This window comes from Kickxella alabastrina (genome assembly GCF_025024165.1).
Source record: "Kickxella alabastrina strain RSA 675 chromosome Unknown BX661scaffold_23, whole genome shotgun sequence".
Taxonomy (NCBI): Eukaryota; Fungi; Kickxellomycota; class Kickxellomycetes; order Kickxellales; family Kickxellaceae; genus Kickxella; species Kickxella alabastrina.
The window spans coordinates 159,756-172,803 of record NW_026251494.1 but is presented as its reverse complement, the minus strand read 5'-3'; the positions used below and the strand labels follow the sequence as shown (position 1 = coordinate 172,803).

At 45.2% G+C, this 13,048-nt stretch overlaps 4 protein-coding genes across 4 annotated transcripts; 1 reads left to right on the top strand and 3 right to left on the bottom strand.

Annotated features, from left to right (window-relative positions):
- Positions 1-1,999: 1,999 nt before the first annotated feature.
- BX661DRAFT_57257 (uncharacterized protein) lies at positions 2,000-3,231 on the top strand. The gene is made up of 2 exons (XM_051539278.1): positions 2,000-2,320; positions 2,440-3,231. The coding sequence occupies exons 1-2, from the start codon at positions 2,153-2,155 to the stop codon at positions 3,067-3,069; spliced, it is 798 nt and encodes a 265-aa protein (XP_051389572.1). The 5' UTR covers positions 2,000-2,152; the 3' UTR covers positions 3,070-3,231.
- A 712-nt stretch (positions 3,232-3,943) lies between these two features.
- BX661DRAFT_186858 (uncharacterized protein) lies at positions 3,944-5,339 on the bottom strand. Its single transcript, XM_051537109.1, has 3 exons — positions 4,657-5,339; positions 4,351-4,612; positions 3,944-4,330 (listed from the first exon to the last, which is right to left on the bottom strand). Exons 1-3 carry the CDS (start codon positions 5,150-5,152, stop codon positions 4,006-4,008), a joined length of 1,083 nt encoding a protein of 360 aa, XP_051389571.1. The 5' UTR covers positions 5,153-5,339; the 3' UTR covers positions 3,944-4,005.
- A 2,157-nt stretch (positions 5,340-7,496) lies between these two features.
- On the bottom strand, positions 7,497-9,374 carry BX661DRAFT_172867 (uncharacterized protein; the record flags this gene model as incomplete). Its single annotated transcript, XM_051533816.1, has 1 exon — positions 7,497-9,374. The coding sequence occupies one exon, from the start codon at positions 9,372-9,374 to the stop codon at positions 7,497-7,499; it is 1,878 nt and encodes a 625-aa protein (XP_051389570.1).
- A 1,728-nt stretch (positions 9,375-11,102) lies between these two features.
- On the bottom strand, positions 11,103-11,552 carry BX661DRAFT_172866 (uncharacterized protein; the record flags this gene model as incomplete). Its single annotated transcript, XM_051533815.1, has 1 exon — positions 11,103-11,552. One exon carries the CDS (start codon positions 11,550-11,552, stop codon positions 11,103-11,105), a length of 450 nt encoding a protein of 149 aa, XP_051389569.1.
- Positions 11,553-13,048: the final 1,496 nt, after the last annotated feature.

Below are 13,048 nucleotides of genomic sequence, written 5' to 3'. Positions count from 1 at the left end.
AGCTGTGGCGATTCGAATTTTGAATTTGCGAATATTGCAAATAATGCATAACGCGTGTCAACATTGGGCTCATTCCTTGTGCTTAAAAACATAACCACGTGAAGTGTGATTAAAGTGGGACTGATCAGATCAAACATAAATTAACATACGAACTTCACCTGGAAACACTTCCACCGCCAGGCAATTAGACCAAGGTCTGAATAACCCCCAACCACGCCACCCCTAGATTAATTTTTGTTATAGGGGCATGTAGCCAGGTCTGCAATAGAGACCATGATGGGCAAGGCTGCGCAGTAGCATTCAGCCTCATGATTAGTTTGTACTTTTTACTTGTTTGCTACCTCACTCGGGTATATATTTACTCAATTAGAATACAAAATTTAAATTTTTGAAGTTATAAAAGTACACATTATTTTTTTAGTAAAATGATTGCACAACTCAAATTCAATTAAACATACATGTATCAAACTTGTAATCCACACAACCGCACTCGACTAGTAGCACAAATCATAGATCTATGTCTTTTTATTTGCTTTGGCTATATGAGCAAATTTTATTATAATTGCTGATAGTCATCACTATACAAATACATGTGTGTATGAGTAGATGTTATATTTACACATCAAAATATCAACATTATTTGCAAACAAACAAAAATTAAAAATGGAATAAAACAATCAACTTTTAAACTGAACTTGTTAGTTCGAAAACAACATACAAAAATATACAACTAAAGCAACGCTCAGATGTGTTTTTTTAATATCTTCTGTTTTATCGTTTTCTTCTTTTGGTTATGTTTTGCAATTTTAGCACCGTAATTATTTAACCTTATCAACATGTCAGCTCAACGCAGCAGCATCATTACTATACATGCAGAGCCTCCATCCGACCAGCGGCTAAGCATGAAGCTGGAATGCCGCTCATTCTCATTGGCAAGCAGCAGGAGCTATTCGAGCATAATGAACCTTCTCCTGGCCTAACGGAAATCGAGCCGCAGCAGTAACGGCGACATGAAAAACACGCTAACCATGTCGTCCCACTCGACCCACTGCCATTGTTGACAACCGCCAACACCATAACCAACACCAACACCACGGCCAGAAGCCGTTTGGCTATTATTCAAATACCGTGACATGCACGAGACGCCGACTAAAAAGTAAGCTTCAAAATTTCAATTGCTTGAAATATTAAAAATGTATCTTTTATTCATCCAAGCACTTTGTACTAACATTTAACAGCATATTTTATCTACTCACACATTGTAGACGCAAGGCTGTCAATTATCTTTTGTCTGCTGGCGTGTCGCCCAAAGCAAAGTTGCCCAGGAATAGCAGCACCCGTGCACAGGTTAACAACGAGAACAAGTACAGCCCAATATCCAGAAACACGCGCTCCAAGACCAAAGACAGGGCCAAGGCACGTGTTCAGACCAAAATCCAGCAGAAGAAACTCAGCTTTCCATTTGCTGCTGCGCTTTCGGTGCGTACGCCCGACAAGCTGTCGCGAGCCCTGCGCCCTAGCGGCTCGCCAACCAGGGTGTCGGGATCAAAAGTCGTGGCGGATGTTAACTTCACAGACGCCGAGAGCCGCGGGTTGTGCAAGGTTGACAAGTCACTCGTGTGCAAAGGGTTCTGGGATTCCATCGAGAAAGTTGGACGCATTTGCTTGCCGCGCAGGTCGGGCAAAACGTACAATCTGACGCAAATGCTGCTGTACTTCAGCATGCTGCCCGAGGCGGACAAGCTTAAGGAGATTTCTGACAACGTTTTTGTAAGCAATACCTTGAGTGCAAAACAGCTGGCGCAGATGAGCCTGGCAGACAAGTGCCGCAAGAAGCGCAAGTAGCTGTTTGACAACACCCTGCTCAAGTCAATGGATCCTGAGTTTTATAGTCCGCACTTTATGAAGTACCCGTGCTTAACATCTGCTCAGTGAGTGCAAGGGTGAGACATTGGGAAGCTATATCATGAACCTGTGCGGATGCATTGCTGAGTAGCTAAACAGTGGCTGAAAGCATGTCGGGCATCTGGTCGCATTCTGGTGAGAATGATGTATTGAGGTGGATAGCCTAAGGCGGGTATTGCAAAAGTACGATGAAATCCTCTATGAGTCTACTGATATTGCGATTAAATATGACAATTTGACACAAGTCATGTTTAAAGCTCTTTCAGAGTTTGTCTCAACTCACTACGGCCGCTACATTCTGCTGATCGACGAGTATGACATTCCGTTCATTTCAATACATTTGGCCGAATGGGACATCAAAACCAAAAAGGCCGCGCAAGGGATCATAAAGCTGTTGTTCCAGACGATGTTCAAGGTAAGTTCATTCTCAAAAAAGAAGCAAGCTCGCTTAGAACAAAACACTGCATGTGCAAAAAAACATCCAAACATTTAAACTAAACGACACATTGGTGATTTTATTATATATTTATATAGGACAACGACAATCTGCTGAAGGGATTACTTTTCGGCGTTTTTGAGGTCCCGCTGACCGAGCTGGGGTCGGGCGCCAACAACATCAAGGAGATCCGCATGATCCCCAGCGAGGAGAGCGACATCCAAAGCAGCATCCTTGCAGCCACCCATCCGCACTCAGGTAATGGTCTGGACGCGCTGACGGACTCGTTCTGGTTCAACACCAACGAGGTCAAGCTAATGCTAGACCAGAGCGCCAAGACACATCCGGCAATTGGCACATACAAGAGCTTTATTCTAGCGACCATCAAGGAGTGGTACAACGGCTATTACATCGGCTGTTTCCGCTGCAAGTACAATCCATGGTCAGTCAGCTCATTTATTGAGACATTGTGCAGCATCCTCAGCCAAGCAGAGCCGCCAACCTCGGGCTTCCAGATGCAGGCCATCACACAGTCGGCGGCGCGCGCATTCTGGGTGACTACAGGCACAACGGGGCTGATAGAGGCGCAGATCGACAAGCACCGTGCGCAGTTTGTCAGCCTAGCCAAGAGGCTGTTATGCGACTACGAGCACTGCAAGACACTCGACCCGCAGCACTTTGAGGGCACCTACGAGCCCGTACCCTGGTTGCCACGCGGCTCAACCTGATCAACTACGACAGCGACCAGTTCTCCGAGCCCGGACTGCTGACACTATGCCTGTACGCGGGCTACCTGACACGACGCGAGTCCACGTCTGTGTGCATTCCCAACCACAAGTGTACCAAGTGTGGCTGCAGCTGTTTGCGCGCGCAGTCATGGGCACAGAGATGGCTGACAACAGCACAAACTATACGCGTGGTGCGCTACTCCAGCAGCTATGGCGCGGACAGACCGACCTGTTGTGCATGCTGGCCACGTCGTCGCATGGTGTGCTGAGCAACCACACAAGTACAGCAGAAGGACTACGCCAACCATGTGGCCAACACGCTGATGGCCGTGTCGCGCTTTGGCGTACTGACCCACCCAAAGCAAAAGTCTGTCAGCATTTCGCACGTTGTGCCTATCCGCGAGAAGCACACTGGTATTGGCCGCTGCGACTACGCAATGCGGCTGTACAGCTCAAACAACCAGGCCAACCAGTTTGGCGTAATCATTGAGTTCAAGCTCATCTCTTTGGACAAGCGCGAGGAGTACGCGCAGCACCAAGAGCTGGCCGCCGAGGGACGGCCAGATTGTGAGCAAGAATTACGATGCCTGCTTGGTGGGCTGCTTGGAGCGCATGGATGTTGGGATGGCCATCGGTAACAGCGTCGTGCACACAAAGCACCAGCTGTTCCGCCGCAAGACGGTTGACAGTGCGTGGTACCCTGTTGACACGCTTGTCGAAGCGCATCCCTTCTAGTAATATTTTTTGCTTTTATTTTCATTTTTTTCATCGTTTTTTTGACTGGGAGTTGTGTTTTTACCAGCAGAGCTGGGATTGCCTACAAATACATTTGAAATCATATATTTTTTGTCTCTCGGCACTACTTCATGCAGTCCTGCATCTCAATTTAGGTATTATATTTTAATGCCAACAAGTATAAATATAAATTAAAGACAATTAAATGGTCTTGAAAAATTTCTGGGCATCCTCGTTATTTTTAATTTGGCCAAGCTCGCCGCTCTCATGGAGTTTCTCGACAGCTGCTGAAATGGAGTTGTTGCTTTCTGAGGATTCTTCAATAACAGCAGCATCCTGTGCTTCTTGCTCGGTCTGGTCAGTCTTAGACGATGTAAACAGCTGGCAGAAAACGGGGTCAAATAAAAAGACCAAAACGTATGTTATCACGGTGACGGGGACAAGCAGTGAGGTGAGATACACGGCGTCGAGGTAATGTCTGAGGCCATGAACGCTGGATAACGTGAATGTGTCTTGCAGTCCAATGCTGCGGCAAGCAACGCCAACCAAACAAGTGGCACCAGCGGGTAAATAGCAACGCGGATACTGGCATTGCAGACCTTGCGCACGGCCTGTAGCTGGATAACTCTTTTGCTAACTGCAGAAGTAGTATGTTGTTCCGGCGCTCCCCTGTTGACCGACTTGAGCGCACCATTAATTATGCACCTCTTCTGGCAAAGAACAATGATAACGCGCACCGATGTGACAAAATTAAATATACCAAAAATAGCAGGAATAAGCAACTTTACGAGGAACAAGAACAATGCCACTCTGATATTTCCATAGCAGACCATCCAGAAACATTGCATGTACCATGGGTTGCCGCGTAGATGTACTGGGGAGCCAGCTGCATGGTGGCAACCGCGATGGGGACGACAAAATACAGATAGGCAATGTACTTGGGCAGTGGCTTGCTTGGAGACCGAAGAAACTTGAGATGCAAATTAAATGCAATGGCTGATGTCAGGTATAGACCGCTGTAGATGAACAGTTCGAGGAAAAATCCCTGGGCAACACACCCGCTAAGGCTGTAATTGTAGCTGAACATTGAAATAATGCCATATAGGAAGTTGAACAAACTGATGAGGGCCAAAATGCGCAGCGAAGTGCGGTTGGCAATGGCCGGGAGGGCGAGGCAGGCAATAAAGATAAAAATAAACATTATCCCGCTGAGCGCAATTGCAGCGTAGCTGGTATCCACTATTTTCGTAGCGTTTCTTTGAAGTTTTCGCTTATTTGAAAAAGTTAAGTAAATCGACGGGTGGGGAATGTCCTGTCCATTCGCCAACAGATCAAAAAAAGGAATCATTTTGAATATTCGAAAACCCCGTTAAGCAAAAAATGAAGGATGGGTGTGTATCAAAACTATACAAGGGATAAATAAATATAGAGGAAGGTAGAATGATGGTGGAAAGATAAAAGGATAAAAAGCTGGACTGGTCTTGATGCCAGACTTTTTATGTTCTCCCAAAAAAATTTTCAGCCGCAGTCCAAAGACTTCAAAACTAAGGCAAAACAGTATGCTGTACCAGCGTATATTTTCTTTATGGCTAATGCAACCGCAGCAACAACAAATAAACAAATAAAATATATTCCTATAAAATTTCCTAGAATGACTGAAAATCTACTATTCGTGTCCACAGAATTGCACTTTGCGTTTTAGAGGGGATTTGCCAAATAATAAACAAATAAACAGGACCTAATCAAGTTTAATTTGGAAAAAGGAAAAAAGATGTGCATATCTGGTCTGCAAACGGTCCCCAATGCGCACATCCAGCACTGCTGTTTATTTTATTTAAATTGCATACTCAGGTTGTCAATTGGTGTGCATATACACTAAAAGAAAAGAATGAGGCTACAAATATACTTCAAACCGACATTCTTCCCCATAGTGGTTAGAAGCTGGTGGCAATAGACCACTATGGCTGACAATATTAATCAGTTGCTGCTTCTCTTCAAAAGAAACAGGGGAGATAGATTCTTGCGCACACGCTTGGTCTTGGGCTTTGGTTTGAGCAAAGTCTTGGGTGTCGCTGCAGACTCGGCTTCAGTCGACTCTGACAATGTATTTTTGCATGAAAAATGTTTTGAAAATCCCCCGCTTAAAAATATGGACTCGCTATAAATGTCTGGAAATTCTAAAAAACCATTTTCACTAATGTATACAAGAAGTCGGCTGCTAAAAAGTTAAGAGAAATGTTGATTCAAGCATTTTCTCTCGCTTATTATATTTTATTACTTTAATAAATAATTATTATCCTACATTTGATTTATGAATTTAAACATTTTTAATAAACATTTCTAACAAATTCTAATGACACCACTATAAAAATTACGGATGTATAATATATCTGCTACTATATAATAAAATTATTTTAAAAAATTGGTTTGTGCACTATTTCATCAAATAACCTCAATTTTTCTGACATATGTTTTACAAGTGGTGATTGTAGACAAGATATGTTTATTTCTTCACAAGGAGAACAAGGGACGGGATATTCCATATCATCCCTTTTATTCGTTCTTCTATGTGGTAAATATAAAACAAATAAACATTGATTCATTTGCTATTAATACTTAGAACAGCTAAAGTTTTGACCATGTAATTGTATCTTTATCAACCTCTGGCTGTAATATATTCCAGAAAATTGTTTGATCTATCGGCATGCAGATGGGAGCTTTTTCACGATTCTCGATATCAACATCTACTTCCCTACCCTTAGGCTGCGCAACAACAATTTTACTGTGTTTACTAAATATATATTTTATTGAGACTACGAATAACACTAAAGAAGCTCATTTTATGAAATCGCAGCGTGCGTGCAATGTCACAAAAATGAGATTATATGTGCTAGTAATGTCGCGCGATGTATTTTAATTTTGGCATCACAATTTTTTCGATAATCAGCAACCAGCCAAAATACAAAGACAGCTGAAACATAAAATAAACGCGTTTCTTTCTCTTCTCTTTTTCTTTCAGAGAATACATTTTTAATTGACCGCCAACACGCACACTTTCATGTAAGTAAATTTGCACATATATATTTGAATTTTTATACCAGTCTGTTCTTTATTTGGCTTGTATTTATAGTATAATTAGCAGGCAAGTTGACAAGCAAGCAAGATGACAAGCAGGCGTACTGGGTGGCGGGCTGGCTGGAACCGGTTGGAAAGTTTTTAATTTTTTCTCAATAAATGAGCGTACCATTTTTTCAAAGCCAAATTCCGAAAGACAAAAAAGCAAGAATAATGGATGGCAGGTTGCTACAGTTCACAGGAGGCAATAGGGCGTGACCCAAATAATTTACATCCCTAAAGATCAACATTGAATATTATTTAGCGAGCTAAAATTAAGTGTTGGATTTTAGCCACTTTCATAATAGCGTGCATACTTTGCTTCAATGGTTGGTGTGGTTGGAAAATATCTATGGTAATTCTCTGAGGTGTATAGCATTTGAAAGGCTGGCACTGTTTACAATCTATGACAAAGCTCGAGACGCAATCAGCATCAACAATGTTTACTTTAAATTGCGAATAATGTGGAGTCATTTTATTTAGAATGACTTTTTGCAAACAAAAAAAAGAACATGAAGAAACAACAATATTTGAAGTATAAAAAGGATAATGCGAAAGAAACAATAATTTGAATTGACTTAGGCCGAAGCGGAGGTCTCCTTCTGGGCCTGGGCGGCGGTACTAGCAGGCGCGGCAATCTGGGCGGGGGTCGGGACAGCGGCCTTCTTCTTGGGCTTCTTCTCCAAGGACTTTGAGTACTCCTCGTACTCCCTCTTGGCCTCATCCAACAGCCTCCTGGCCTCGGCGGCTTGGCTAGAGTTCTCGCCATAAACCACCTTGCGCGTGGTGTACGCGACCTCCAGCGACGCCTTTGCCTCCTTCAGGTATTTGCGCGTGGTGTTGCGGCCAATGGGCGTGCGGTTCGAGGCCTTCTTCTTGGCCTGCTTCAGGCACATGTCGCCCAAGGACATGTGGTACTCACCCAGGCGCGGGTAATTCTCGGGCACAGCCCCCTGAATGCCCTCCATCCGCTGAATGACAACGGTGTTGTAGCGGATGGCGCGGTCGAGGTCGCCGAGCTGGGAGCACACGCGCATGAGAGTATTGTAAGTGTTGACGAGATACGCGTTGTGGGGGTTGAGGACGTGCTTCTCCTCGTACTCCTTGATGAAGCGCTCGAGCTGGTAGCGTCCCTTAGTAGCGTCGCCCTGCTGCAGAGTCTGGTGGGCAATTCCATAGTCGGTGATGGCGGCCTTGAGCACGTCGACAAGCTTGGTGACCTCAATCTTGGCCGGGCACGACTCGCACTCGGCAAACTTGCCCTGGATCTCCTGATCAAGGGCAGAGATGTCTGTCATCAGCTCGTTGATGTCCTGGACCTCCTTGGTCTCCTCAAAGATCATCACGCCGCTGTTGCACTCTGTGCACTGGATTCCGTCCATGAAGCGATCAACCGACTGTGAGAGCAGAGTGGAGCACCTCCGGCACTTGCACCAGAAGTGACGCGCCAGGAGCAGATCGCGGCGGCGCTGTTCGCGGGGCTGGTAGAGCTCGACGTACGAGATAGTCAGGTCAGCGTCGGCGGCGACATCGGTCATCGTGCGCACATACATGACGCCGTTGGTCTCGCCAATGTATACGCAGTTGGGGCTGCAGCTGTGCTGGAAGTACAGCGAGCTGACGGGGAACAGGCCGAGAACCTGCTGGTTGTTGACAGACAGGTTGAACTGGTTGGTGTTGAAGATGCACGACACCTCGACAGCCTCAGACAGGGAGATCCTTGCGTGCTCGGGAACCAGGGCGAGAATTTGCTTCAGTGCCGCCTGCAGGTTCTTGAGCGAGCTGCGCTCAATGTAGTGACGGTTGGGGTTGAGGTCAAGCGCGCTACTGTAGGGCGAGGGCTTGGCGCCGTCGGCCGTGGCCGAGAACTTGGGCACGATATCCTGGCTGTCGGCAATGTCAGCAGCGCGGCGGCCAAGCAGGGCAAGCACTGCGCGCAGGTGCTCCAGAGGCACCTGGTGTGCACTGGAAATGCTGTTGCTTTCGGCCAGGGCATCGCACTGCACGGCGTGCTCGCGCGCGTGGTTCTTGTGGCAGGCCTCGGAGCAGTAGGCGGCCATCTTGCACTTGACGCAAGAGTGGTTAGGGACGTTGAAACGTTCGACCTGGCCCTGGATCTCCTTGCCTTGCGCATCGAGCTTAGGGCGCGACTGCTGCTTCATGGACACGGGCTTGTAGCAGTGGTGGCAGATGCTGACAAAGGACTGGTTACGCACAATGGATGCAGCGGCCTTCTCCAGGGTGACAAGGGTTCCGGCGGGGATGTCCTTGGCGGCGACCATGTGCCGACCCTTGGCATGGGACGACTTGATCTTCACGGGCATCACACTCTCAATGCCAGCATACTTGGAGTTGTCGGCAACAACCTTCTTGGCCTTCTTCTTCTTGGCGGCATCAACATCGGTGCCTGCGGCAATGGCCTGAGCGTCGACGGTGGGTTCAGTGGTGGCAGCCATGTTATTTCTTTACTTGTTGGCAGTTGTCTAGAGCAATAAAAGAAACGAGAATGAACAAAGTACGTGCTTTTTAATTAGCTACAGCAAAAATATGAATAAATAAAAGCAAGAGTGTACGAGAGTATAAAAAAGAGAAGAGAAGGAGTTTTTTTTTGCCCGGCCAATTGAGCATATGCGCAGTTGCGCAGATATGCTCGATGCAAACAATAATGACAGGAAAAGGTGATGATGAATGGGGGGAAGAATGTGAGGAGGTGGGCGCTTCATCCAACAGCAGTAACAAAGAATACAAAGTGAAAAACAGACCAAATGAACAGAAAGGCTATTTCTAGGAACAGGTTTCTCAGGCAGAGTTATAACTGCTCTTGTGCGAAAAAGGCTAGGGCAACAGACAGGCGAGAGAAAGCCATTAGGGAACTCTGAGTTTAAAAAACTAACAGCCGCTTGGTCAGTCCTGTGCTGCTGCTGCTGCTATTGTTATTATTATTGTTGCTGCTGTGCTTTGGCTGTGGAGGGGGAGACGGGCGAATGAGGAGTGCTGAACTTTTAAATAGTCATCTTGTTTTGGAATTTCGACATTTCGAAACAACCAAAGTGCGAGTACTTACTTTGGAGGAAGGGTGTGCGTGTGCTGAGTGTCCTTTGTTGATGAAAGGCAGATAGGGGAGATGAAGGGTAGGGCGGTCGTTCAAGGTGGGAAAGAATATATAAAGTAAAGGGGAAAACAAAAAGGCTGAAATGAAACTACAAAAAAAAGAAGAGAAAGAAAGAAAAAACAGAGTCAGTCGGTCGGTCTACCGTGGTGGCTGTTGTTGGTGTGTTGCACCCGCGGTCTTTGGCTCCTGTGTTGTGTGTCGCTGCTATCCTTTGACGGGATTTGGCCCATCCTAAAGATCGGCTTGAAGGTGCATGGCCAAGCTGAAAAATAAATCAAAGCCCATCATCTCGCTTCGAAATAATCAGCGAGGCACAGGCCAATCACATTCGGCCATGTCCCTCCACTCCACTTTTTGTCGGGTCGGGCAGTGTGTTCTTTAAATAGGCGCACAAGCCCCTCCGCTTCTGCGCCATCAGATCAGTGCGGTGAAGCGCCGATTATGCGCAACCCAAGATTCAGCACAATGCGGGCTGCCTCTAAAGCGGCTTCTGGCCCACTCTCATCGAGACATGCAGATGTAGTGCGCGCCAAGCGGATGAGATAGTCCAACATCACTGTTGTTTTGCGCGTATCTAGTGTCCGGTACATTGTTTCAGGCAGCGCGGATAGCAGAAATGCGACAGAAACAAAGCACTGCGGCATCGTCTGTGTCGCTGCTGACTGTGGATTTGGCGCAGCCAGTCTGTGGCAGAGTTGGGCGTGAGCCGTATGCAAGCGCCATCCGCAGTTGGTCCTGCCCATGAGCAGCTCATCTATGGTGCACTTGTCGGTGCTGGTGCTAAGTATGCAGCCGTGCAAAGCGGCCAACAGATCCTGTTGCAGGCTCTGTAAAGCTGTTATCTCCACTGGGGACAAGATTCAGGGAGCTCAGCAGGCTTGCTGTTAACAAATTTGGGCTTCCAATGGCCATGCTGCCCACGGGACACAGCATATTGGTAATCTTTGACTGGCCTCTTGTAAACCCAAAGGCCAGCTCAGCAACCCTCATTGCATTCTTCCAGTGCTGATATCTCTGAGAATTGGGAACAAAATGGTACCATATGACGGGGGCATCATTCTCGCACATCAACTCAAAAATGACAGGCATCCATGGCCAGCTGACTGACTACACCGTGCTCATCAGCAATTAATCTAAGCGCACGTTGGCCTGGAATGCACACCAGCGTGCTCAGATTATTGGGGTGAGTGGCATGCCGCAGCGACCCGCGGGCGTGCAATGCCTCGAGCATATTTGACATGCATTTTGACACAAGGTGCAACTCAAAAATGCGGCCGTGCTCACGAGCCGTTTCCTGGTTGGGTGGATCGACGCGGCCGCGAACAATCTCCGTGTGCTCTGGAATGTTTTGTGGATGGCAAATACGAGCGAGCTCGGCAGTTGTGTGTGCAAGAACATTGGCTGTCAGTGCGCTACGATAAGCCGTGGCAGAATCAAGAGAGCCCTGGGCATCAACCCATTTGAATACCCGCAGTGGAATTAACTGAACGCCTGGCAATGGTTGACCCTGCACAATGGCCATGGGTACTTGGACCACATGATCTGTAAGCACATGCGGTGTTACTCTGATGTATAAAGTGTTGGAATTGGCGTGTGTTGCAGATATGTAGTGTGGGTCATTGCGGCAGAGATTGAGCGCAAGCTTTGTGTGGTTCGAAGAAGGAATATCAATAAGTGCAATGGTAAAGTGCTATAAACTATTGATAGCGGTGCAGATATATTTGGTCGCATAGTCGTGGACAAGGTAATTGTAGGTCTCGCTGCCAAAGGAACCTAGCTCGTGCACCAAAGAGCTGGCGAGCGTTTTTCTAATAAGAAACATTTGTAAAAAGTGTAGAATAAAATTAGAAAATGTTATAAGCAAAAAATTTAAAACAAAAACAAAAACACTTTTGCATTTTGCCTTAAAAAGTTTATTTTTAAAAAAGTTGTGGTGTTCATTACAATTTTATATATTTACAATTTTAGGATTGCTTCATGCAATTTCCTATCAATTGCAAAATGCAAAAAAATATGTGAACTTTGTGTGTATAAAATGAAATGCGAATATCAACTGAACCTTCCGATTCGCGATAGCTCGGAATTCATGATTCATTGTAAAAAATTGAATGATATCACTTTTTATTTGTTTATTTGTTTGATAAAGGCGATACATACGAGTATTCTTATTCTGCGAAAAAATATATATCTTTGCTACTGATTTATACAGACAAAATGCAATATCCAAAATAATAGGCAAGATATGTTTGCAAATGTGCTGATACCAAAGCTGTACACAGCTAATTGATAATCACAAAATTGCCAGATTCAAGATTCCCAATTTAATACGATGTTGGTTGGTGTAGTATTCTATGTATAGCAATAATTATTTGCTTGCGTTGATTTTCTTGAAATATGAATGTTCTATGAACGGGATATATATAATATAATACTGCGTATTTAATAAGGTGTGTACTATGAGTGCTATGCACTAGAAAGGTAAGAGATAACAGCTATATAATGTGTGTCACTGTGTGACTAAAATGATAAGCAATGTGGTGTGACCATGCCTAGCTGCATCCAGCTCCGGCAGATCAACAACAATGATGAAGGCCGGTTAATCGGTCAATCAGTTAATAACAATCAACCAATAATTATATATATAAAATCCTTATCAAGTTTTGATCAGACACACTTGCATTTGTAGTTTTTATTTTTGACTAAATAATTATTTGAAGTTTTGCAAAAAGTGCTAAAATTGGCGAGTACCCCCAACGGGTGCTTGGTAAATATCCGAAGTTTAAAAATAGAATTATTTTATTTATTCTTTGTGCTCCGTCACATGCATTTGCGTTTATTATTGTTGAATTCTGGGAGAGACGTTCTGTGAACGTGTAGAGATAAAATACTATGTATAAAAGTGTATTGAATATATAAGTGCTATGTACTGAAAAAAGGTGAAGAATAATGTTACTTTGGTCACTGTGACTTATTAAGGATCGTGTGATTGGCTGGAATAGTCAAGACTGGTTAATCAGT

Coding starts and splice junctions, on each gene's coding strand:
- BX661DRAFT_57257 (XM_051539278.1), top strand. CDS start 2,153: ATGTTTAAAGCTCTTTCAGAGTTTGTCTCAACTCACTACGGCCGCTAC. Junction 2,321..2,439: donor TGTTCCAGACGATGTTCAAG/GTAAGTTCATTC, acceptor ATATTTATATAG/GACAACGACAATCTGCTGAA.
- BX661DRAFT_186858 (XM_051537109.1), bottom strand. CDS start 5,152: ATGATTCCTTTTTTTGATCTGTTGGCGAATGGACAGGACATTCCCCAC. Junction 4,613..4,656: donor CATCTACGCGGCAACCCATG/GTACATGCAATG, acceptor GAAATATCAGAG/TGGCATTGTTCTTGTTCCTC.